This window comes from Neolamprologus brichardi, chromosome 14, assembly GCF_056152115.1.
Source record: "Neolamprologus brichardi isolate AB-2024 chromosome 14, ASM5615211v1, whole genome shotgun sequence".
Lineage (NCBI taxonomy): Eukaryota > Metazoa > Chordata > Actinopteri > Cichliformes > Cichlidae > Neolamprologus > Neolamprologus brichardi.
Genome location: NC_142117.1, coordinates 31,946,086 through 31,970,779, shown reverse-complemented (window position 1 = coordinate 31,970,779; position 24,694 = coordinate 31,946,086). Strand labels below are relative to the sequence as shown.

Here is a 24,694-nt window from a genome sequence, read left to right as displayed (position 1 = left end):
AGTGTTTTGAATTACAAAGAGTACATCTGGCAGAAAAACAGTTGCTTGATCTCACAGACAAGCATTTGTTTACTGGCAGGAAAACGAACCAGGTACTCGGTTTCCTATTTGACACAGTAGAAGCCAACACAAATAGACTCAAAGGGTTTATAGCATTTGCTCACCACAGGCCTGATCAAGGGGCTAAGAACTCTTTTAAGTTGCCTGAGAACAGCTCTAAACTGCACATTCCCCCGTACTAAGCTACTTCATTCACAACACATACCCCAACGTTTTTTACTGACTGCCAAGGAGAGAGTTCCTGCAAAAGGATAACCAGAATGCCCCAAGAAGAGAAGGTTGTGTCCATGGAGTGACAGGGGCAGGAGAAAAAAACCCCCTGCTGAACAGCAAGAGAGCTTTCTGTTCCTTCTCATTACTAATGTCCTTTTGAAAATAAAAATCGGTTCTTCAGCAGAAGCTTTAGCCTCCCACACAGGTCGTCACAAACAAGAAGAAGACAGCTGAATTTTCCCATACTTTCTGACAGATGAGTGGAGACCCTGTGGGGTTTCAGAGAACTTCTCAGGCACTTTTGGCCTAACGAGGGGAAAAAATAATAAAATCAAGCTTTTTTAAAATGAAAAAGTATATTAGCAGTAAAGTGTTACAATAACAAAAGTAATAGCACTTATTAAGCTAAAAAAAAAAGTGTTTCCAACTTCCCAACTCAATTTCAAAGTAGGTAGTGATGAGAGGAGGTGAAGTGCAGTATTTTTAGCTGTAGACATGTTGTAGCCTATGTTGTACAGCGTGATATATTTTATTATCCAAACATGTAACCCATTTGTAGAAAGCAAATATTTGACCTATTTTTCTTGTCTGAATAGATGAAAATTTTATGTGCTTTTACAAAAACAAATATTTAGCAATTACAAGCTTAAAATTTTACTGAAAAACGGGTCAAGAGAAAAACTTGAACCTTTTCTTTTAAATGTATTTCAGTGATCTGTGTTTCAAACTCTGTGATAGTATTTTAGAGTAACTATGAGCTCATTTTTTAAATTAAGTTTCCTCTCGATGCACTTCTGTTTATGTGGTTGACTGTAAAAGCAGACAAAGGAGTAGGAGGTCCAGAGGCAGTGGGAGGAGTTACTACAGCTTCTCTCTCTTCTACCCAAACTGCAAAAAACTGCCGGGTACAAAGGAGTAGTCGAGCCTGAGTGGTGTGATGAGTGGTGAGCAAAAGACCCCGAGGCTGTATGAAGAGGAGTGAGAGAGATACTGGTTGAGCAACTAGGTTAGTAAAACAAAGGGAAAGAAAAGAGAAACTGAGTAACAGACAGAAGACAAAAACACTTTGAATTGTCACGCTGAGAGCTACGCTTGGAAAGAACCATGGTCATTTGTGGTCATGACCATGTGGGAGATGGAAAGCTTATGACGACTTCACTGATTCGGAGCTGAGAAGAACAAAACCACAAGGCTGGGTTTTGACAAAGAACAAGAATCCTGCCATGAGGTCACTTCTCTAATGGACCTGAATGTGGATTTCCCGTTTCTCTCTTTGTGGATTGAGCAGCTCGTGATTATTTGGGACCTTGAGAGCGAAAAGGTGGCACATTCATGTGACTGATTTATCTGAGTAAGTAAAGCTAACCCTCTAACTTGTGGGGTGCAGTCTGGCCGAGAGACAGGGCAGGGGGAGGGGAAGACGCTCCAGCCTGGATCTCTGTCCTCTGGGAGGGGTCTTTTCAACTGAGGTAACCCCCGAAATAACATCCAGAAAAGGGAGGGAAACATGCAGCAATATGCACCGCCGTGTTGAACAACAACAACAAAAAGTTGCTCTAATGGACTGAGTATCTCTCAGTACTGAACTCTTCTCTTCTTCATAATTCATTCATGGTCAGTTGATCGTGCTGGAAATACCTTTCCCTGAAGAGCTATTGCATAACAAACACTTCCCATCCCTGCAATCTTAAAATTGATAATGATAATGTACAACAACTCTTCAATATCCAACTCATGCATCAAGAATGATGGGTTCAAATATCCACTATACAGTACCGTCTTCAGCATTGTATTTGTTGTTGGACTTATCACCAACGTTGTGGCCATCTATATATTCTCCTGCTCTCTGAAAATGAGGAATGAGACCACAACCTACATGATGAACTTGGTGTTGTCTGACCTTCTGTTTGTCTTCACCCTGCCGCTACGGGTCTTCTATTTCATCAACCAGAACTGGCCTTTTGGAGGGATTCTCTGTAAATTGTCTGTGTCACTTTTCTACACCAACATGTACGGCAGTATTCTCTTCCTCACTTGCATTAGCGTGGACAGGTTTTTGGCCATCGTGCACCCCTTTCGCTCAAGGACGCTCAGGACCAAGCGCAATGCTAAAATAGTATGTGTTGGTGTATGGGTGCTGGTGCTTTCAGGCAGTATCCCCACAGGATTCTTGTTGGATACCACCTCAAAGGAAAAAGGAAATGCCACTTACTGCTTTGAGAATTTCTCATCCAAGCAGTGGAAATCATCCCTCTCTAAAGTGGTGATTTTCATAGAGACAGTAGGCTTCCTCATCCCCTTGCTACTCAACGTATGTTGCTCCATCATGGTGTTACAGACTCTGCGCCGTCCCCAAACTATCAGCCGTGGTGGGAACATGAACAAGAAAAAGATCCTGCGTATGATAATCGTGCACCTTACTATTTTCTGTTTTTGTTTCATCCCCTACAATGTAAACCTGGTTTTCTATGCTCTAGTCCGCACTAAAATTTTAGGAGGCTGTTATGAGGAGTCGGTGGTTCGAACCATCTATCCAGTAGCCCTCTGCATTGCTGTATCCAACTGCTGCTTTGATCCCATTGTTTATTACTTCACCTCAGAGACCATTCAGAATAGCTTCAAGAGGAAGTCTCAGACCACTTGTAAATATGACAGCAAGTTCTCTGAGGCTCTGCACTCAGAATCCACCACCAATCTGCAGTGTAGTCTGAGTCATCTAAAAGCTAAAGTCTTTCACGGTGAGTCTTCAGTGTGACAATGGGGTCGCTACGTCCAGAAGATAAAACTCATCCATCCATTTAAAAAATAGACAGATCTGATTTTTTGTTGTTTTTTTGTTTCGTTAAGCGCTTTATCTGTTTTAGTCTCAGGGCAAATGTCCGGATCTGGTCTTCACAGCCTCTGTTTTGCAGTATTAACATATGAACTTTTTCACAACTGTGGTTTTAATGTTACTACTTTCTAATTTTCATTTCCTGTGGAGTGAAATGTAATTATGTAAAGCACAATTAAAGTTGTCTATGACGTTTAAGGGAAAGTGATCACTGAACAGCAGGACAGTTATGAAACTGACTGCTTCATATGCTTGTGCGTTTGTACATTTCCGTGGTAAGTTGTGGTGCTAACTTTAGACTGTTATCTATTTAATTAACATAAAGGTATATCAAGCTATAAATGTGCAGGGCTTTTTTTTTTTAAATGTACAGATAGATCACATAAGCGCCCTGATGTGTTTGGCTGGTATTTCATGTTTGGACTCGATGTCTTTAATGACCATAAATGCACTGACTGAGTTCCTCATGCTGCACTCACAGCAATGAATAAAAGTTATGTAATACCTAAAACAAATGATTGCATCTGAAACTTTTTGCCATTTGAATGAACAACATGCTCTTAATGCTGAAATGTCTGTGGTTTGTTAAACGTGGCAGCTCAGGAATATACAAATATGTTACTGGCACATTACACGCTTATTTGCATTTAACTGTCGTGACATCGGACTTCCAGTTCCAGTTCCAGTGGTGACTGCAAAGTTAAAAACTGTTGTAGCATCCTGCACCAAGCAAAACAGAACAAAACCTTTGACTGTCTTGTTGCTAAAAATGTTTCGAGGATTAGTCTTGCACGCAAAGAGGTTGTACAATTGTGGAAGTAGAAAGTCTTTTGGAGATCGGGAAAAAGAAGAAGTGTTTTTGTTGCTAACTGACAAAAACATACTCTTTAAAATTGGTCACCAAACAACTTGTAAAAGAAATACAAGGAAATGTTGTATCAAGAAGCATTAAGAACATCAAAGCTTGTGTGTGCCATAATGATCAATGTTTAAACACTGTAAGAGGATCAACAGGGGTTCAACGAATGCCATTTAGGCTTTTTTTTTTTTTTTTTAAAGTTAAATAGAGATTACATTTTATCATCTTGGAACATTTTGTTTTCCTCATGTACAAGGGCACAAAGTGACTATAATACAACCCAGAGGTCTGCCACAGAATCGTGCAATTTGTACAGTGAATCAGGATGTCTTTGTTCAACATGAGATTACATTTCTACCAGCCAGGCAGCATAACAAATAATCGCTCACACATTTGTGTAAATACAAAGCCTGTGAAATATTTTTCACACATGCTCACGCTTGCTGTGAACAACTGCACCCATGATAAGACATGAGCGAGGAGCACGCACAGCATGTGAGAACAGCCAGCACACAGCCCCCTAACTTTATTGACATAGCCTGAATTCGAAGGTCAGTCGACTGCACTTTATTTATACGCCCCATACCCCATCTCTGCTTTTGAGGCCATGTGACTGAGTCAAGGCCAGGATTAAAAACCTGGGATGTTATGAAGACAAACAAGTATCTACGCAGAAGGCCGTCATCATGAACACATGACCACATGCTTACTGAGCAACATTTTAACAGTCAAAAAACCACAACGGCACGTTACGGATCTGTCACTATGCGTGACTGTATAAGGTTGTGTAATTAGCTAATGCACTCTAACCATCAGGTTTTCACAGCACTCGATAGACAAAGCAAAGGTCAGCACAGATAGAACGGTGATGTAGGAAGCCATACAGGAAGTCACACATTTAAAGCTGATTTAAACCTCACATATTTTTATAAGCATACATTATGCACATTGCTTCACACCTTTGTCTTTCTGTATCAGTGACTGATGCAACTTGCCATTTTATTGAAAATTTCTAAGCATGCTGCTTAATCTCATGGGTTGTGTAAAAGAAAAAAGAAGTCAAACGCCGGTGCAAAGTCACTGTGTCAGGGATTAAACCCCTCACATGATCCCAGCAGGATCCTCTCCACAGCAGTTATCTAATCAGCTTGACCTCTCCTTCCCAGCAGGCTGCAGGATGAGAAAACACAGACACGGCACTGCTTGTCAACACATACAAACTGTTCAGCATTGCTCTGGTAATTTTGCATGGGAGCATTCATCAAAGCATACTGCAGTGTGACCTGTGAGAGTTTCTTATGCCATTGATGCAAAGATAATGCATTAATAGCAGTACCACTGCGTCTTAGACTGTAACATGCAAAGAAAGTTTGACAAGTTTTCGCATTTACCATAACGTAGAGATATCATAATGTAAACAAGTAATTTAGGATTGGTGGTATCATCCAAGGTCATACAAAACAGCAACAATGTTTGGGCTGTTGTACTGCCTGCATCAGGGTCATTACAGTTAATGTCAAACTGCAAGTCTTAGTAGAGACAAAAACAAGTCTGGATCTACACTTTAGCTTTAGGTTCATATTCCCATGTGAGAAATCCAACTGTTTTTAAAATAATCCCCCGAAGGGGTTGTGTTGATGTTCTCTCAGTCTGTTTTGAGAGTCATTTCTGCTCGGACACCTACAGAGGCTTCACTGTGTGTATGTGTGCGTGTGTGTGTGCTTTTTGGGTGGGGTTGCAATGAGATTTGGGTGAAGTTGTCACATGACAGTGACTAAATGGATGTGAGGAAAGAGGGTCTCTGTTGAGGATCATCAGCCGTTTTCCCCCCTGCATGTCTTACAGGAAACATTTAAAAAGGAAGTCGCTGTCGTGATATGGACACTGCCTGTTGTATCTACTCCAGTTTCCCACAATTCTCTCTGAATCAGCTTCATATACCATACATATCATATTTTATATTTTCAAGTTCATCTTGGTTTGCTTTTTTCCTTGGAAAATTGTCATTATCATCATTATAAGAGAAAGTGGGGTGGGCACCAGGCTACTTGTCTTCAAGGCATTTTTCCTGCCTGGGAAGGAGACGGTAATAAAAGCAAAGTTTTAGCTAATGAGTTGCCAGGATGTGGTTTGAAAAAAAGAATGTTACTCATAGCTACACAAGAACTTCACTCACTTATCTAAAATCAGAAGCAGCACTTAACTAATAACCAAATGTGGAATGAGTACAGTGTGTGCAGGGAGGCAGGCAGGCAGGCTAAATAACCAGACAGAAATTATCTTCCTTCACTCTCTTGTCACCTTGGACTATAAACAAGCGTTATCAACCCTCGGAGGAGTTCTGTGTCCAAATCAGCTTTTGGTTGAATAATGTCTTGGCAGTAACGTCTTGGAAATGAAACAAAGCATGACCAGCATGTTGATAAAACACTCCCTTCGTCAGGGTACCATGGTGTCTAGCAAAACATGCAGCACAAATAGCATTCGGCTCATTAGGGGAGGAAAGTTAATTCTGGTCTCCCGTATATTTCAGCAATGAAGGCAGGAAATTAAATAGAGGCAATTCGACTGGATTTAACTGAAAGCGTGCGCACAAGTCACATCCCTGTTCTTGTCTGACTGCATGAGTCTTCCTCTAGGAATGAATACAGCCTGTTGCAGCTTGTTTTGAATTAGTACAGGTGGCAGAAACCCTGATGCAAGATGATTCATGGACAACAAAACTCTATTGCTCAAACTGGGAAAACCATGCCAGGAGGTTTGGGAGAATACGAAAGGGTTAGTAAATTATGTTACTGCATTTGTTTACTTTTTTGTTTCTATGTGTGGGAGGATGCTGGTGGAAGTGTGATGGTCCCTTAAAAAAATGTTGAAATACATTAGAAATGAAGCCACAGTTCAATTTCCTGTAAGACCAGAAGCAAGTCCCAGCATGACAAGAGACATTTTTGGGAAGGGTTACCATTCTGACAAAATCCTTGCAAAATCACCAGGAAATTCCTGTAAACATTAAATCACTTGCTTAGACTGGTTGGTGACAATCAAGTATTTCATAGTTTGGACTGACAGATTAATACCTTGGACACACCCTACTGCCACTAAAGCTCAGTAAAGTTTGTCCCTTTCCCATGCATACAGTGCACATACATGTAAGCTGTAACAAAACATTCAATTTTCAGCCTTTGTGTCTTAAGCCTGATCTAACATGGAGTTACAGTCTCTTGGAGAATGATAAACAAGACATTAACACTGGGTGTGTTCTGCTTGATGGGATAAGTTTGGGTTTCCTTTGCTGGAAGACCTTCCCCTGGTGACTTCTGGGGGCACGGGCAATGTCTGATCAGTCAGTGTAAAGGCATTAATCCCCACCTACAGCTTCTAACCAAAGGAAGCTGCTTACTGTTGCAACTGACTATCTTGTGGGAGAAAGTAAAGGTCACTGGGCCATGCCACACACAAGACTGTATGTACTTTTAAAGTGCCCATATAGCAAATAATAATGTGCACTTAAGGACATTCAAAATGATTTCATGTCGCTATTGAATCCTTTTTTTTTTTTTAACTGTTGCAAACTATAATTTTCTGTTAGAAAAAGCAAAGTTTTCCTACAGCATTAAAATTTTAAAAAATAATAGTAGCTCTGTCCTTTTAAATTCTGTCAGTGAAGTGAAGCAACCTCTGCGGTTCACAAATAAAGCAAGCAATCACGTACAAGAAACTTTAGTTCCTCAGCCTACTATTTGAGGAAGGCTCCACAATGAGTGACAGCACATATGCCCAAATTTAGAGCAGACATAAAACAAATTTTCATTATTCAGGTGGCCTGCTAAGCGACAGGTGCACGCCAACTAGGTATTTAGCTGTCTGCTAGGCTTCACCTCAGCTAATTCATTAGAGTTATTGGCACTAATTAGCAGGTATCTGGAGCGCATCTGTGCCGTGCATCCATGTGTTCTATGGATGTAACTTACTAATCAGCTTGCAAACTTGGCACACTGTACTCTCATTGCAAAACTGGAAGTCTAAGTTAAAAAAAAAACAGCCCACAAACCTGTGGGTGATGTCATTCGTTCATCATGTGCATCTTTCATTTCCTTTAATCTTCTGTATGTATACTTATCATCACATTATTGAATTTCATAGTACATTCTATAGATTGAACATATATTAGTTTATTTAGCTTTTTGTAGTAACAAGTTTATTTAGTTTGGAACATTTTTTTAAGGAGCATATGGTTACTTTTTTTTTTCATAAGTTTGTACTATAACTATTTATACAAATTGAGAGCCCTGCTATATACTAACAGCTGTGGTAAGACGATTGCATGTGCTCATCACTGGTGTGAATGTCCTAATATGTGTGAGCTTTTTAAAAAATAAATGTTTTGTGGTTTGGTTTATGTGACCCAGGCTCATAGAAAACAGGTCTGGCCTGAATCCGGCATCAAGCTGGCACTGCTGACTGACTTGTGTCATGGCAGGGTGTATGTCAACCAGACGTGGGCCAGGTCTGACAATGATGGCACTATTTATGTTCCTATTTTCTTATTTTAGTTAGAAGACCCAAATGCCATGTTGCAATACTATAGTGATATGGTAGCCAGCGTTTCAAATGCTGCTCCAGTCTGCATGTCAAGAGTGTGAATGTGTATGAACGTAGTTAGGAAGCACTCAGTTTAGAGAAAGTGTGTGATTGGGTGAATATGGCATGTTATATAGAGCACTTTGACTAATCCGGGAGAGTAAAAAAGCGCTATATAAGAATTCATCCATTCACTGTCTGAACAGAGTTTCGTCATGTTTCTTTTGCACTATTATGTTCCAACACATGTTGTTATTACATGACTTGATTAAGGTACAAACTAGGCTGACATCTGGGTCCAGAGCTGAAACTGCTCTGGGCCAGCACAGGGCCACCAGTGTGTCTGCAACTGGCCCGTGGCTGCACACAACTTACACATGGCCCACATACCGCAAAGAATGACGGCCCTTTGGTGGCCCAGATCTGGTTTGCCAGAGGTAGTCCACACATGGGCCAGTACAGGACCACCAGTGTGTCTGCAACTGCCCTTGTGCTGGCCCATGTGTGGGCCACCTCTGACAAACCAGATCTGGGCCACTAAAGGGCCCACATTCTTTGCAGTATGTGGGCCATTAGTAAGCACATTGTGTGGGCCAGATCTGGGCCATACCAATTTTGCTATGTGGTTCAGTCCATGAGAGGACTCAAAATTCTAAACAGAGCTGCAAAAAGGAGATGATCTGCAAAAATTATACTGACCTGAAATCCACCATGAACTTTTACACCTTAGTTCCATTACGCACATGACACTACTATTATCAATAGCCCTGCAAATACCTCAGTAGGCATTCTCGAAACACATCCCTATAGCTCATTCCCTAGTACATCCACACATAAAAGCTGACACTGACAGGTCAGCTTTGAGGTCACCGTGTTCCACATAAGGAATTTCCCCAGAGTCTCTCAGAGCACACAATACCTTCCCTCTCTTCCTCAGCAGAATTTAGTGTGCTGGAGCCACAGAAAATCCCTATTCAATTCCACATTTAGCTGAACTGAATTGCTAAATGTAATTACTAAGAATTGCTACAGTTCTTAGTAAGATCCTGTTAGGTTTATTGTTTAAGTGTTGGAGTTATTATTTTATTTTATTATTATTATTATTATTTTTAGCAATGATTCATTTGTCATACAAAAACATTTCAAGTTCCTCATCGAATTTAGCATGGAAAGCTTAAAATACAGCTTCCACATCATTTTTAGCTGCGATCTTGCGGAGACAACAGATATTCTGACTTCAGATTGTGAAAATTAGGCTCATTGATCTTGCTGAGGTTATTGTCATTGCTTCAGAAACATGAGACACAATTAACCTCAGCTAAAAGACAGATAAGACGAAAATAATTCCAGCGGTCACAATAGTATCATAATGCGCACGATCATTTCTGCTTGTTGTACATTTCCACTGCACGAGTAGCCTAGTCTGAGTTTTTCTTTAGCTTCTTCATTGCTGGCTTATATCATTTGAATAAAGTAAAATTGTCTATGGAAATGGGTGGAGACTGAAGAAATACACAAGAAAACCTGAAACATTGAAGCATTCTTGTTATGCATCTCAAACACTATTTTTAAGGAAATCCTCACACAGAACAGTACATTCTTATTGTAAAACATCTGCTCTGATGCAAACACTACTCAAGCAATGTGTCACCAAAGTTACATGACTGATAAAAGAGATTAGCCATTAACTGTCTTTCTTTACCAATTTGTGCTGGAGATTGCACTATTCTAAACTTACATAACACACATTGACACAATCAAAGCAACGAATGTTTCACTTCATATGTTGTATGGACTGCTGTACTCTTGCTTTCATACTTGAATGGATCTGTTTGACACATTAAACCAACTTTAGTTTTTCTTAGCTAACAAAACTTTTATGTGAAATCCAACCCAAAGCTTATTTAAAGGTTAATGAAAATTGTTACCTATAGTCAGATGAATAAGCTAGGCTTAAGATGTTTTAGCTAAAACTGTCTATGTCACCACCAGCTAGCATTATATGGAAATCATTCTGACTTCAGATTCAACTTCAAGCTTTATTAATGTTTCATGTAAAGACTTGTGAACTGTTGGGACAAGATATTTGAATCAGTATGATTTGTGTCCTTGCAGTTCATGAAATGAACAAAAACACTAAATACCAGAGGCTGCAATCTTGCTGATGATGCTGCAATTACTGCTCAGTTTTTTCCCTTTTTAAGCTATTCCTGTGAATTGCAGACTTAACTACGAAGAAAACACAAATACGATTCAAATCCGTCATTGATCACAGTGATTCTATCACTATGATTAATGAGAGTATCTTAGTTGTTTCAGTAATTCGTATAATATTCTTTTTTATAGTGCAGTAGTGTATGAGAATCTACGAGAATCAGTTGTTTTTTTATGCCTGAAGAAATGTTTGTATTTTTCTCATTCATCTAATTCAGTGTCAAACATATAGGTCTGAGGTCCTCTTCACTGTGGGTGTGTACAATGAATCATCTTCACAATTTGGTTATTCACATGATATAGGCTAAGCAGTGGGTGATACATGCTGCTTCATTCAAGAGATGTAGAGTATGCAAAAACATAAGTGTCACGTTAAGGTCAGTGAGGTGAAAAAAAAAGAGCGTTGTTGAAGATGTTTTTTCAACAGTGCTGTTTCAGCAATATCAGAAGTGTGGTGGTGGTCAGAGGGCCCGGTGGTGCCTGTGTCCGGCAGCCTCGCCTCTGTCAGTGCGCCCCAGGGTGGCTGTGGCTACAATGTAGCTTGCCATCACCAGTGTGTGAATGCATGTGTGAATGGGTGAATGACTGAATGTAGTGTAAAGCGCTTTGGGGTCCTTAAGGACTAGAAAAGCGCTATACAAATGCAGGCCATTTACCATTTACCATTCTTTTTGTCAAGGGAGACCAGTGCACAAAACAACAGCCACATAATAAACATTATATATGATTGCAACATGCAAATATGTGAGTATTAGGGACACCTTGCTCATAATGGGTCGGTCAATCTTTTGCCCTCAACAAACCAGTTTGAGATGGTCTGAGCTTTGTGACACGGACTGTGCTGGAAGCAGTCGTCGGAAGATGGGCACACTGTGGTGATCCATAAATGGATGGACATGGTCATCTTTCGCTCAGGAAGTAGAGCATGTCATCTACAAACTGGGAGGTTGGTGGTTTGATCCTTGGCTGCTTCAGTTTGCATGCCAAATATCCCTAGGCAAGATACTAACACCAAGTTGCTCTCTGATGCATCTGTTGGAGTATGAATGTTAGAGAAAAAGCACTTAGAATAAAAAAGTGTTATATATTTTTAGGTAGCATATATATTTGTGTTTATTTTGGACCATTCTCTCCAAACTCTAATTGGAAAACCACATCATTTTCTAAAATATTCAGAGCAGCCCGTCTGGCACCAGCAACCATGCCACATTCAAATAACTGAAAATTCAAAATAATTTAAATAACCTTCCTTGCTCATTCGGATGCTAGCTTCGACTTCAGCTGGTCATCTAAACCACGTTTACACACCTAAACCTACAGTTCTTCTGCCATATGATTGGCTGGTATAGATGTTTGAATTTAAGAGCGGTTGAACAAATGTGCCTAGCAGTGGCTGATGAGAGGATGAGAGAGGAGACAGCAGAGCCTATGACCTTACTTAAAGGTGGTCCAACTCATCAGGAGTCAACAGGCGTTTAAGCTACGAACAATAGCAGCATTTATAACAACAAATGACTCTCCAACCTGCCTGGAGCCAGCAGTGTCCCACTTCACATAACCCGGGATCCAGATTTAACTGTTCTTGACCTTTTTACTTTGAGCAGCTGATGAATTGTGCAGTTCCATGACAAAGCCCTGCTTGGCTACGCCAGTCTCATATTGTCTGATACATCACTACAAAACACTGGCAATGACAATGGAGGGTCACTGCAAAGGGCTTGAAATAATCATAACAATGACAGCTTCCATATTTATAGTTGCAAAGAGACTCCCAACTGCAGCGCCTAAGTGCTTTGTTATTAACAGGAAGAGCGGCTCCCCATGAAGAATAAACAATACTCCTCTTTACTGGGTGAGTCATGACAGAAGGTTTCATGGTCTGCTGCTATGCACTGAAGCTACAAATGTCCACTAATAACTCAGCTATAGCGCAGAAACGTTGCTACATTTATATAAAACAAACAAAGAGTAAAACAGCAAATTATTATTATTGTTTTTGCTCTGATAGTTTGCTCTGAATAAGAAAACTGAGAGAGGAATCTATTAGAAAATGCCTTTCTAAGCATCAGTAGCCAGACTGAGATCACTGGGTCATCTTGCATCTGCACAGCTCTTCCTGAGTGAAACTGGGGGTGTTCAAAAAGGAGGCCACAAAAACAGGGAGACAAAAGGGGAATAAGGGACTGCTGCAGATAGGAAGTCAATTTTTCATCAAGGGTGATGACAGCAGCTGAGGGTCGACGTGTGGACAATCTCCCAACCAGGCATAATGAAAGGTCTTTTGTGCATCATTTGATAAGAATGGGTGGTACTGGACGATAATGCGTATAATGACCCACACCTTGGCTCATGTGATGAGGCACATTATCAATAACAGGTCAACGATTTGGTCTTGGAACTGAAGAAGCTTCTCAAATGAGAGTTGAAATATCTTGAAGAAACTTAAAGAAGTCCAGTCGCTTTTCTTGACCATGACCTGGATGATTGACAACCTACACAGACATACGTGCTTCTGGATTGTTTGCTATCAGGTCACGCGGATGAGCTGGAAGAAAATCGGTGAGGGAACTCAGATTAGGGCCTGAACAATAGCTAGAAGTGCAGCTTCACTACACATCTGAGCACATAATGAAAAAACGGAAACAGCACGTTTCAAAGTGAGTACATTAGAATGAGAACAAGGAAATGCTACATCACTATGCACGCCTCAGTGTTTTCTGATGTTTTCATATGCGGTGCTCAGCTTGCGTGCAAGGAACAAACTAGGGCCTTGTGGTTTTGATCATACTTCAACAAAAAAGGTGTCACCAAATGTTCACAAACACACTGCACCAAGGTGGCAGGTTACAAAAGCGATATGAAATCACTTCTCGGTGTATGTTTTAGTCAAACCGCTGAGTCACAGCAGCAGACACACTATTTTTACAATGACCTCACAAACCCAATCTTAAGTGCAGGAGTTTTGAACAATTTATTTAAACAGCTTTTTTTATTTCTTTTTTTTTTGTTGGCACATTTATACAGCAGACATGTCTGTTGGAGACAGCACATACGTCCTTCCTGCAAGAGGAAACCTCTGTTCATGTTCATTTCCTTTTGCACCAGTAGTTAAATGAGGTGGACAAATCAGGTATACCTGGCACTTGCAAACAAACAATGCTTTATTGTTTAGATTTCTTTGAAACTCTGGTTTTAAATGCAATCTTTGTTTTAATATTATAAAAAATAATACTGGCAAGAAACTTTTAAAAAAGGAAATAATTTATAAGGACATTTGAATACGGCAGGTAGAGGACACACTTACACGACATGCAAAAAGGGACTGCAGTAACTTACAAGTGATTCATTGCAGTATAGAGAATCATATCTCGTTGCTGCAAAAGTAGGTACTCTTTTCATTGTTCAAACTTGAACATTTTTCAGGATTGTTTATATCCTTTTGCAGTGTTTCACATATTTCTTGAAGGCTGTTCCTCCTTTTCCCCAGACATTCTTTCTTGCTTCGGGGCCTGTGTTACTCTACCTTCCTCTTTTAAATACTGAATAATAATAATCTGATATGGAAGTTAGGCAAGATACTTGCCCAATTTCACTTTTTTCTTCTTCCTTAAAACCTCTTGTGCGGTATTGGCAGCTTGCACTTGATCATAATCAGGCTTGGATATTTTTTTATATCTTCAGGAGACTTGGAGTCTTCTTAGGTGTATTTTAAAATATCCACAAAGGCATGATTTAAGATGCAATCTCTGATCTATCCAACACCTTTAGCACTCATGAATGCCTGTATTATTGCTCCCCCACGTCCATACTTGACTAACTGGGCTATTATTTCCCTGTGTGAGGCCTGGCCTGGCTGGTTTTTTTTATTTCCACTGAAGAAAGTTTTGTTTGCTTATAGCAAAGCTCAATTTTGGATGTTCATAAGGAAATACTTATATTATATTTATAGCTATTACTGTTAATCCTAAATTCTCAGAGGTGGCAGAAGTTCAAACAGCCAGTATAAACTCTTTTAGACAAATTCATACACCTCCAACCCCTCAGTTTATAAGACCAATATATAAAGACACTTCCCGGTTCATCATGGCCACTGGTGGGAGACCCTTCTATCTGCAGGACACAGACCATGATGAAGTTGCAGCTCTGCTATGATACATCACATTACATGTATCTTTTCCAAACATGGACATCTATGCTATGGAGGTGCTTTTTTTTCTATTTCTAAAAAGCAGGGGGGGATGAACTGTGAGCACTGGAGAGGGGATTCATTGTGCCCTCGTGATAAGGGTTGAGCTTCCTCAGTGAAACACATCATGGGCAGATATCTGGTAAAAGATACCACGGAGCGCTCATGTCAGCCACTAGGAGTTCTAAGTTACTGAAAGAACTTTAGTAGCTGGATAATCCAGCTCTGGTGTGACTGTTGGTGAATCATTATGGTTTTGTTGACTCAACGGGCTGTAGTATCCCTATTCTGCTCAGCCCAAACTGTAATGGGCAAGGCTTGGGTTAAGTCTGTCTGTAGCCAAACATGTGGCTGTTCTATTGTCTGGTCCTATTCCGTCAGGCTTCTCATTTGGCAAACCAAATACAGTAACATGTTCCGCTTGCTCCTTTGTATTTATAACGTCTTTATGCAGCATGGGGACTCACTGATTTATTTCACTGCCACTGCTAATTAGGTTAACCACATCTGAAACAATGATTATCATTTTGTATTTTCTAATTAGTTTTTACTTTTATTTCATTTTTGACTTTTTGTTTTCACTTCAGTTTAGATTTAGTATCCAGAGTGGGTTTGCTCGTTTCAGTTCGGGTTTTGTTTGGTTGGAAAATTGCTTCTTTTTTTTGGTCAGTGTTAAGATAAGTAGTATTATTGTATGGAGTGCATATGTCAGAGGTAAACTGAGGAAAATCAGCACGGGAACTGAAAAAAAAAAAAACACTTTATGAAAGCAGTTGACAGACATCTTATAAGAATACAAAGTCTCAATAAACAAGTCCATCAAAGCCTCATCAGGGGAACTGATAACAAATTTTACCAAACAAAGTCTGAAACTAAATCTATTTTCTACATATTTTCCCATATTTTATTTTATTTTGGTTAGTCTTCCAAGTTCACAAAACCATTTCAGTTATTTTTTTCTTTTCCCATAAGTCCCATAAATCTTATTTTGTTACCTAAACACATTTTTTCACATCTAATTTTAGTTTTTAGTTTATCTTACCAAACTTTAATTACCCTGATCTGAACCACACGATAGCTTTTCCCATTCCACGCAATGGGATCCCAAAGGGATTCCAACTCCACCTAGTGGTACATAAACCAAATAGAGTGCAGGAAGGATGGGCCCTGTAAGCACTCACTAGAAAATGAAAAACAACAAAGCAGCTGAAAATGCCAGATATGTGGTTTGTTTAGTCACAAGAATAAAAGCCATATAACAGCAACAAGATGTTTAGTTTGCTTTTGATATTGCAAAAGAAACAGACTTCAAAAGGTGCAGGCGGGCTCAAATTGGTGTGACTGCATGGAGACATAACCTTTCTGACTCTAATATTTCCTGTTTTCCGAACAAGCCAAACAGAAGCTTCCCAGTGGCCTCAAATTGCAAGGAATGTTTATCACTGTTAACCTGAGGCGAAGACAACTGATTAAACAGAGCACACAAAACTTCCAAACGTCTTTATGTGCACAAGGTTTTCTGACAGCAAGCTGAAAAAAAACACACAGTTAAAATTTTAGTGTCTTGTTGCAGCATTTAAAAGTTAACCTTGCCTTTTTTACAGGCTCAGAAGGAAAAAAGGTCTTAGTGTTCCAAAAATATTTTCTCAGCTTCATCCATCCAGTCACATGGAGATTCCTCTTCAAAGTCCCTGCAGTGAGAGGACCAACAAAGTCAACACAATTTAAGAACTATACTTTCATTCAGTATCCTTCCCATTTCAGTCTTTTTCTCACCCTGTTCACATTAAAATCAATTAAAACACTGCTGTAACTATTTCCCTTTATGTCCAACTGCTGTACAACATCATCTAATATGCTCTGCATTAATGCTGGGATATTAAACAACAACACGTCAGGGTTACTTACGTGTCTTCATCATCAGAGCGTGGCTGCAGTCGGTCCTCGTCTATAACCAGCTCTTGTTCGGGCCCGTCCGTGTCATCACCTTGAGGATGGGAGAGGGGTCCCAACAGAGGGTCTTCACCTGAACAACACCACAATGATGAACGCATTAAAGATTTCAGTTGGGCTATCTACAGCTTACATTGAGATAAGAGTCTGCTCACAGATCAGCAGACCTCTGTTTATTATGAAGGTGCTGGAGGCTTTGCTCAGCTGAGCCTTCTCCAGCAGACTCAGAAGCCTCTCAGGAGGATTCCTTTCCCATCGTCTTCTCTGCCTGCTGTCCTCTGGCTCCCCTGCAACAGAATGCGTTGGTTTGGCATTTCAGTCTCCACCGCTTATTTTTGCACCTTTCAGGAAATGAAATTCTGCTGCTACCATACCTTCATGAGTAGAACTAGTGAAGGTCCGGCCAGTTGATGTCACGCTGTCAGATGAAACCAGACTGGCATTAGCTAACACCTGCAGCACGGTGTCTGATGGCTCAGTAGACCACTGCTTTCGAGGGGCGGGGTCTCTGCTTTCGAAGCAGCTTTTTGGTAAGTCCATACCTGATTTAAAGGGTTATTTAGGACATATTTTGATGACAAACCATACAGTTTTGAGAACAAAGTCAGTAATGTAACCCTGCCAGCAGCGCAACAGTAGATCATTTTCTTCAACATAACATTGTTAGCTTTGACTCCACCTTCAGATGTTGATGTTTTTATTAAACTCTTCTCTCCCAGAAGACGAGCCACATTCTTTCCCTCCTCTCTGTTCCATCGACCTGTATGCCTCGCCTGCTCCTCCCTCTCTGAGGCCTGTAAAAGATTCAAAACACCGCCCTGAATCAAATGCGCAGCACGAGCTCTGCGGCCATCTGAACAAACAAAAGGTCCACATTGGATTACCACAGCTGGCAAAGTTGCGTAAGAGTTTAAATTCTCATGCTACCATTAGGTCAAAACAGCAAGTGACTGTGATGAATGTGCAGCCCTAAAATCAGGTTCAACATACTGATTTTACCTGGGAGGGCAGGTGTGTACGCAAGAGTTTAGAAACCCTGTGAGAGGTCAGGATGGTGTGCAGGGACGGTCTGTCTTTTGGGTTTGTCTTGAACATCTGCTTGACCAAGTACTGCAACTCATAAGGAAGATGACTGGGGAGGGGAGGGTATGCACCCCGGCACACCTTAAGAATCAGACTCTTCCAGCTGGATGCCTGGAACTGGACACAGGAGAAAAGCGTGACGACACAACAAACCACACTGTGCATGAAGTGTGGAGGAGGGAGTACCGGGTGTCGCAGGGTGCAGAGCTCGTACAGGACGCAGCCTAGAGACCACACATCACTGCAGAACACACAAAGGGAGAAATGGTTATTCATTCACACCAGACATTTCATCATGTACTGGCAGAGTCAGAGAGAACTGGTTAACCCATGCATGAGTTACACAATCACTGCTGAGCCCCTTTAGTCAGAGAACTCAAACTAAATCAGAGACTGAAAATAACATGTAAATGTATGCTGTCGGGGGGAAAAAGCCTGCAGAGAGACTCTAAGCCGGGGGTTCTCAAAGTTTTAATGACTTAGTCCCACTTTAAGAAGCCAGAATATGACTTAACTTTTAGTTAGTCTTTGCACTGTCTCTCTACAGAGGATGACAGTGTTTTGTGTTGCTATTTCTTCATTTTATTCAGTCACTTTTTGTTCTGGTTTATAGTTGTTATTCATGTATTACTCAAGTGGGTGTTACAGTGCTTGATGCTAGCTGTATACGTCAGTGTTAGGAATGTTCAGTGGGCTATGATGGCAAGAGCAGAAGAGTTGGGTTTGAAAAGAGATGATCTCTTGGTATCATTCTGCCCTGCTCTATCGTAAAACGACATGAAGTGTGGCTGAATGAAATGTGCAGCGGCAGACTCGAGGGCCACTCGAGGGCTAGCACTTGGTGATCCAAGTCCTTTAAGATCTCTGGATATTTTTGTAGTGCAGATTTCACAGATTTTCAATAACTACTGTAGGCATTCCAATGAACTATAATACATACATACAGAAATTCCGCATATTTCTGCATATAAGCACAAATATGTACACACTCTGCAGGTGCTCTACCGTTACCATAGTTTGACCAGATTTGGTTCTTGCATGTCACTTTTTAAAAATAAAAACCACACAGTTGGTTAAACAGATGTATTATTTGTATGTACAGTCATGGCACAAAGTTTATTTTTCAGGTTTTCTTTAGATTATTTTTACATGTTTTTTTGATATTGTGAATAAAAAAAAAAAAAAGGGTTCTGTGAGATTCAAAACATTTTTGTTGGCAAACAAATAAAAATTTAGTATGGGCAGTGACAGCACTGCCAACAATTTTTGCATACAACTGTAGACTATTCTACCATAGGTTCCTGTTTCTTTTCTCATTGATCTAGTTACTGTTAATCCGTATTCACAAATTTTATTCATGTAGAAAACATGCCCAGAAACTCTTGGTAGCACATTTTATTCAATTCATACACTCACCGGCTATTTTAGTGGGTACACGACGACCTGCTGAAAATGGGAATCAAAATGGGGAAGAAAGGAGATTTAAATGTAAATGTGGCACGTTAGCGCCAGACAGACTAGTCTGTATATTTTAAAAAATGCTGATCTGCTGGGATTTTTCTGACACAACTACCTCTGGGTTTACAGAGAATAGTCAGAAAAAAGAGAAAATATCTAGCAAGCATAATTTCCTTGGGTCAGAATGACTTATTGATGCCAGAGGTCAGAGGAGAATGGCCAGACTGCTTTGAGCTGATAGGAAGGCGACAGTAAATCAAATAATCACTTACTACAACCAAAGTATGCTGAACAGGATCTCTGAACGTGCAAAATGTTGAACATGAAAATGCTGGGCCACAGCAGGAGAATAAATACACCGAGTGCCACTCTTGTCAGCAAAAAAACAGGAAACCAAGGCCACAATTCACACCAAAATTGAACAACATAGATTAGGAATACATCGTGCGGTCTCACAAGTCTCAATTTCTGCTGCCACATTTGGATGGCATGATCTGAATCTGGCATAAGCGGCATGAAAACATGCAAATCTCCTGTTCAGCAGCATGCTGAGCAGGAGATTTGCAGCACAGGTGTTCAGTTGGCAAATCTGCAGCAACTGTGTTGCTATCATGTTAATATGGACAAAAACTTTGAGAAATCTTTCCACCCTCCTATTGAATTAAAGCAGTTCTGAGGGTAAAAGGGGTTCTAACCCAGTCATAGCAAGCTGTACCTAATGAAGTGGTTGGTGAGTGTATATTTACATTTCTGCTTTTAACGTTTCTTGTTACAATGACACACATTTTCTAAGCATAGACACTGATCTATTGAGAAGAAACATAATTTCATCTTTATATTGTTTAATATAAACCGGAGGATCCAGCCGAAAGCTCACAGTAGCATACCTCTTATTGTTGTACAGCTTATTGTCCCAGATTTCTGGTGCCACATAATACGGAGTTCCAACATATGCATGAGCGTAAGCCTTCGAGCTGGAACAAATTTACAATCAAATTAAAAATAGACAAACTCAACGTTAACTTTAAAAAGCTGAACAGCATCAGGTTCTTTACCTGTTCAAAATACAGGCTGAGCCAAAGTCTCCAAGCTTGACTGTCCCATTATCGGTCAGGAAAATGTTCTGGGTGAGGATGAAAGATAAGTGATGATTTAACATGACACAAGATATAAGTACAGCCAATTATGGCAAAATGAGATTATATCACATAGATGGGTCGCAATGTTTCTGATCTGGATCAGCAGTTTCATTTTTGTTCATTTATAACAACCAAGCAACCAAGCAAAATGATTCCGATTTGGATTCAATTGTGCTTGCCTGACATGAAATTCACCGATCCACACCACCGGGATATACAGCAACGACATTGGAATGTCATTCAGGTTGGAGAAGTGTACTCGGATGGTAACAAAGACAGGGAAAGTAGTCAGAATTGAGGGAATCACACTACCAGATGGCAACATTGCAGACATAGAGGACAGCTAGAAGTACCTGGGGATCCCACAGGCAAATGGGAACCATGAAGAGGCTGCTAGGAAAGCTGCAACCATGAAGTACCCGCAAAGAGTCAGGCAAGTCCTGAGAAATCAGCTGAACAGTAAGAACAAGATCCGGGCTATCAACACCTACGCTCCGCTCGTGAGCAGGTACCTTTCTGGGATAATAACCTGGCCAAAGGAGAAGATAGAAGCCACTGACATCAAAACCAGGAAGCTCCCCACCATGCATGGAGGATTCACCCTAAGTCCAGCACCCTGAGGCTGTATGCTAAGCGGAAGGAAGGAGGCCCGGGAATGGTGAGTGTCAGTACCACATTCCAGGATGAGACAATGAACATCCACAAATGAGCACCGCGTGCTCAGTGAATACCCAAGAAAAAGGAGGAAGAAGAGGAACCACCATGGAAGGATAGGCCTCTGCACGGTATGTACCAGAGGCAGATAGAGGAAGTGGCTGACATCCAGAAGTCCTACAAGTGGCTGAACAAAGCTGGACTGAAAGCAGCACAGAGGCACTAATCATGGCAGCACAGGAACAAGCTCTGAGAACAAGATCCATAGAGGCTGGGGTCTATCACACCAGGCAAGACGCCAGGTTAAGGCTGTGTAAAGATGCCTCTGAGACAATCCAGCACATAACAGCAGGATGCAAGATGCTAGTAGGCAGGGCATACATGGAACGCCATATCCAAGTGGCCGGCATAGTGTACAGAAACATCTGTGCCGAATATGGCCTGGAAGTTCCGAGGTCAAAATCGGACACGCCCCCTAGAGCGAGCTAAGATCCTGTGGGACTTCCAGATACAGACGGACAAAATGGCAGTAACATCAGGAAGAAGGAACACAAGAAGCTAGAGAAGTAGCACGGGGTCAGAGAAGAGCTCAAGAAGATGAGAAGGGTGAAGGTAACAGTGGTCCAAGTGGTAATCGGAGGACTAGGTGCAGTGACTCCTAAGCACAGCCACTGTCTATAGGTCTGTTGCATATTTTTTTACATACTGGGCTAAAATATGCTGATCATGGATATCTTTTTTTTAAGATGTAATTTAGCTGAAATCTGGAATTACAGAGCTGAATTTGTTCAGTAAATGCTACCGAGTGACATGAGTGTTCAGACTGAGAGAACTGAGAGAACAAACATAGGAAATCTGATACTTCTCTCTATGTTGAAGGAAGGTTTGACTTGAATGAACCAGAAGACACATTCATTATTGTACCCTGGACAAAGTAAAATGCATAAGCTAGAAAACCTAAACGTGACTGTACCTTGGATTTCAGATCTCTGTGCAGAACTCGCTGATCATGGATATGCTTTGCACCTGCGCACATTTCAGCGAACCACTTCAAGATCTGAAAAAAAGAATTTAAAAACCCAATGAAACACAAGTAGGGAAGGGTAATTGTGATGATGAGTGCAGGAAGTCAGGACATACATTATCAACACTGAACTGGTTTGACTTCTGTTGCTTGATCCTCTGGAGCAGATCTCCTCCGCTGCAGTACTCCATAACAATCCACAGGAGTTCATCAGCTAAACAAACACAATCACACTTGCTATTTTGAAATCCAAACAATCATAACTGTATGCTCATAAAAGGTTTGTAATGACTTTTAAAGCGAGTGTTGTTCGTGTGTACGATTACCCTCGAATGCCTCCCTGAAAGCCACAATATTAGGATGTTTCATTCTGGACAGCAGGATGGCTTCCCTCCTCGAATTCTCCAGTTTGGACTGATTCTATAAAAATGCAAATGCAAACATGATTGTATTCCATACAGCGCGAAACAAAACAAACAAACAAAGGCAGGCTGACAACAAACAGCTTCCATGTCTCAGTGTAAGCAGCAATCTGGCAGGTTATCAGCAAGGCGCAAAAAACTAAAATAAACTCAAATAAAATAAAAATTTCCATATCCGACTCCAGGCTGCAACATCACGCCTGGAATTCCAACAAGTCTTATTTTACTTGAATGTTTTATAATCATCACAGTTTCGGGGGAAGATTTGAATCAGACTGATCCGTTTGCTTCAAACAGGTGAGGACATTCCCTCCTTTCCTTGCACATACCTTTGGCAGCTGAATCTCCTTCACCACATATTTTTCCTGACTGCTTTTACACCGCACTAACACGGCCCGGCCAAACGAGCCTTCACCGATCACTTTGACAAGTGAGTATTTCTCCATCGATCTTCTCCACATAAAAGGCAAAGAGGGAAAGAGAAAGAGCACACTGGGGGGAAATAACTAGCTACAGCGGGATGAGCCGATGGAGCCGACAATTCACATCACTGCTTTTTTTTAAGCCGCGTGTGTTCGTACAGGGAATTTTTACAATACATACAGAAGAATAGGGTCCCAAAATAACCTCCACCTAGACTAGTGCGGTTAATCTGGCCACTACTTCCTTATTATTATATGACGTAGGGCGAGGCGCCACTGTGCTACCCAGCGTGACCGCTAGATGGCAGAACACAACCTCGAAAACAGACTGAATGAATAGTTTCATATGTCGTGCAGTGATATTGTAAAAGTATTGTAACAAATATAGCTGTAGTTTTTTTAAATTTTACATTATGCATTTGCTTAACGTTGTATTATATGGTATTATAATTCTATATTATATTTGTATTTGAGTAAAAATATTTTTAACTAATAAAAAGTGATGTTAATAGCTGAACAGCCATGTAATAATAACTCTTTGAATACCAACACTTGTTTCCTCGACATCATATACACTTCCAGGGAAATATAAATGAATTAATTAATCAAATAAAGTGCTGGGACCCAGTTAGGTACTGATAGTGAGCCAGACAGCTTTACTTGTAAATCACAAGCATATTAAGCTGAAGTAAAACACATGTGTGCGCGTGCAGGGTAATGACATGGAAGAAGAGGTCCACAATGAATTAATGGAAATGAAATGGACTGTCACTATTCATCATAATGAAACGACTGGTTTGATATAATAGTTCTGATCAGGTAACTGAAGTTTTTGAGTTTAACCCCTCAAGCAAGCAAGTCCACCATAAATGATCCTGTTTTTCATTTTTTTTAGCAAATCCAATACAAAAAAACTGGCAACCAACCAACAAAAATGACTACAAAAACACACAGTAAATGTTAATAATCATGACTTTGCCCCCCCCCCCCCCCCTTTTTTTTTTTTTTTTTTTATTTTAACAAAAAAGCTTATTTGAAGGTAGTTAGGTATTTGGGGGAGGACAGGGGCCTGTTTACTACTATGTTACATCATCCCTCCTTTTGACAACATGCAGTAAGGCTCTGAGCTGCGGTGGCCAGTCGCGTTCTAGTTTTGAAAGTGAAATCGCTTCCTATTCTTCCTCGGGAGACTATTTCAGTTTCTCAACAGTTCAAGGGCATGCTTGTGTCATATCTTTTTGTTTCATTATACATCAAATGATCACACTGCAGGCGGGCCAGTTGAGACTTGAAGTCTTTCACCACAGAGACATGCTGCTGTTATATGTGGAGAATGTAATTTGGCATTGCCTTGCTGAAATAAGCAAACCTGTTGCTGAAAATGGTGGAATCATTTGGCAATAGTGATTTATCATTATGTCACTGCATCCCAGTACCAGGTGGTAGCAAGCTGAATGGGACCTCTCCACTTTGCATGTGTTTGAGCTGTAGGAGGAAGCCAGAATCACAGACGAGAGGAAAACATTCAAAGTCCAGACAGAAAGACCCCAGCAAGATGGATTCAAACCCAGGACCTTCTTTGCTTTGAGGCAG

General features: G+C 40.6%; 2 protein-coding genes across 3 annotated transcripts; one reads left to right on the top strand and one right to left on the bottom strand.

The window, feature by feature from the left end:
* The first annotated feature begins 1,177 nt into the window (after window positions 1-1,177).
* On the top strand, window positions 1,178-3,621 carry lpar6a (lysophosphatidic acid receptor 6a). The gene has a single exon (XM_006796614.3). The coding sequence runs from the start codon at window positions 1,973-1,975 to the stop codon at window positions 3,026-3,028; it is 1,056 nt and encodes a 351-aa protein (XP_006796677.1). The 5' UTR covers window positions 1,178-1,972; the 3' UTR covers window positions 3,029-3,621.
* A 10,988-nt stretch (window positions 3,622-14,609) lies between these two features.
* Window positions 14,610-23,331, bottom strand: nek3 (NIMA related kinase 3). Of its 2 annotated transcripts, XM_087851129.1 has the most exons (13): window positions 23,009-23,331; window positions 22,584-22,677; window positions 22,374-22,471; window positions 22,207-22,290; window positions 20,496-20,563; window positions 20,328-20,414; window positions 18,169-18,223; window positions 17,899-18,099; window positions 17,579-17,693; window positions 17,274-17,441; window positions 17,067-17,186; window positions 16,855-16,972; window positions 14,610-16,637 (listed from the first exon to the last, which is right to left on the bottom strand). In XM_087851129.1, exons 1-13 carry the CDS (start codon window positions 23,138-23,140, stop codon window positions 16,571-16,573), a joined length of 1,407 nt encoding a protein of 468 aa, XP_087707255.1. In that variant the 5' UTR covers window positions 23,141-23,331; the 3' UTR covers window positions 14,610-16,570. The 2 variants fall into 2 exon arrangements, with proteins under 2 accessions (XP_087707255.1, XP_087707254.1); XM_087851128.1 differs by having other exon boundaries at window positions 17,899-18,223.
* Window positions 23,332-24,694: the final 1,363 nt, after the last annotated feature.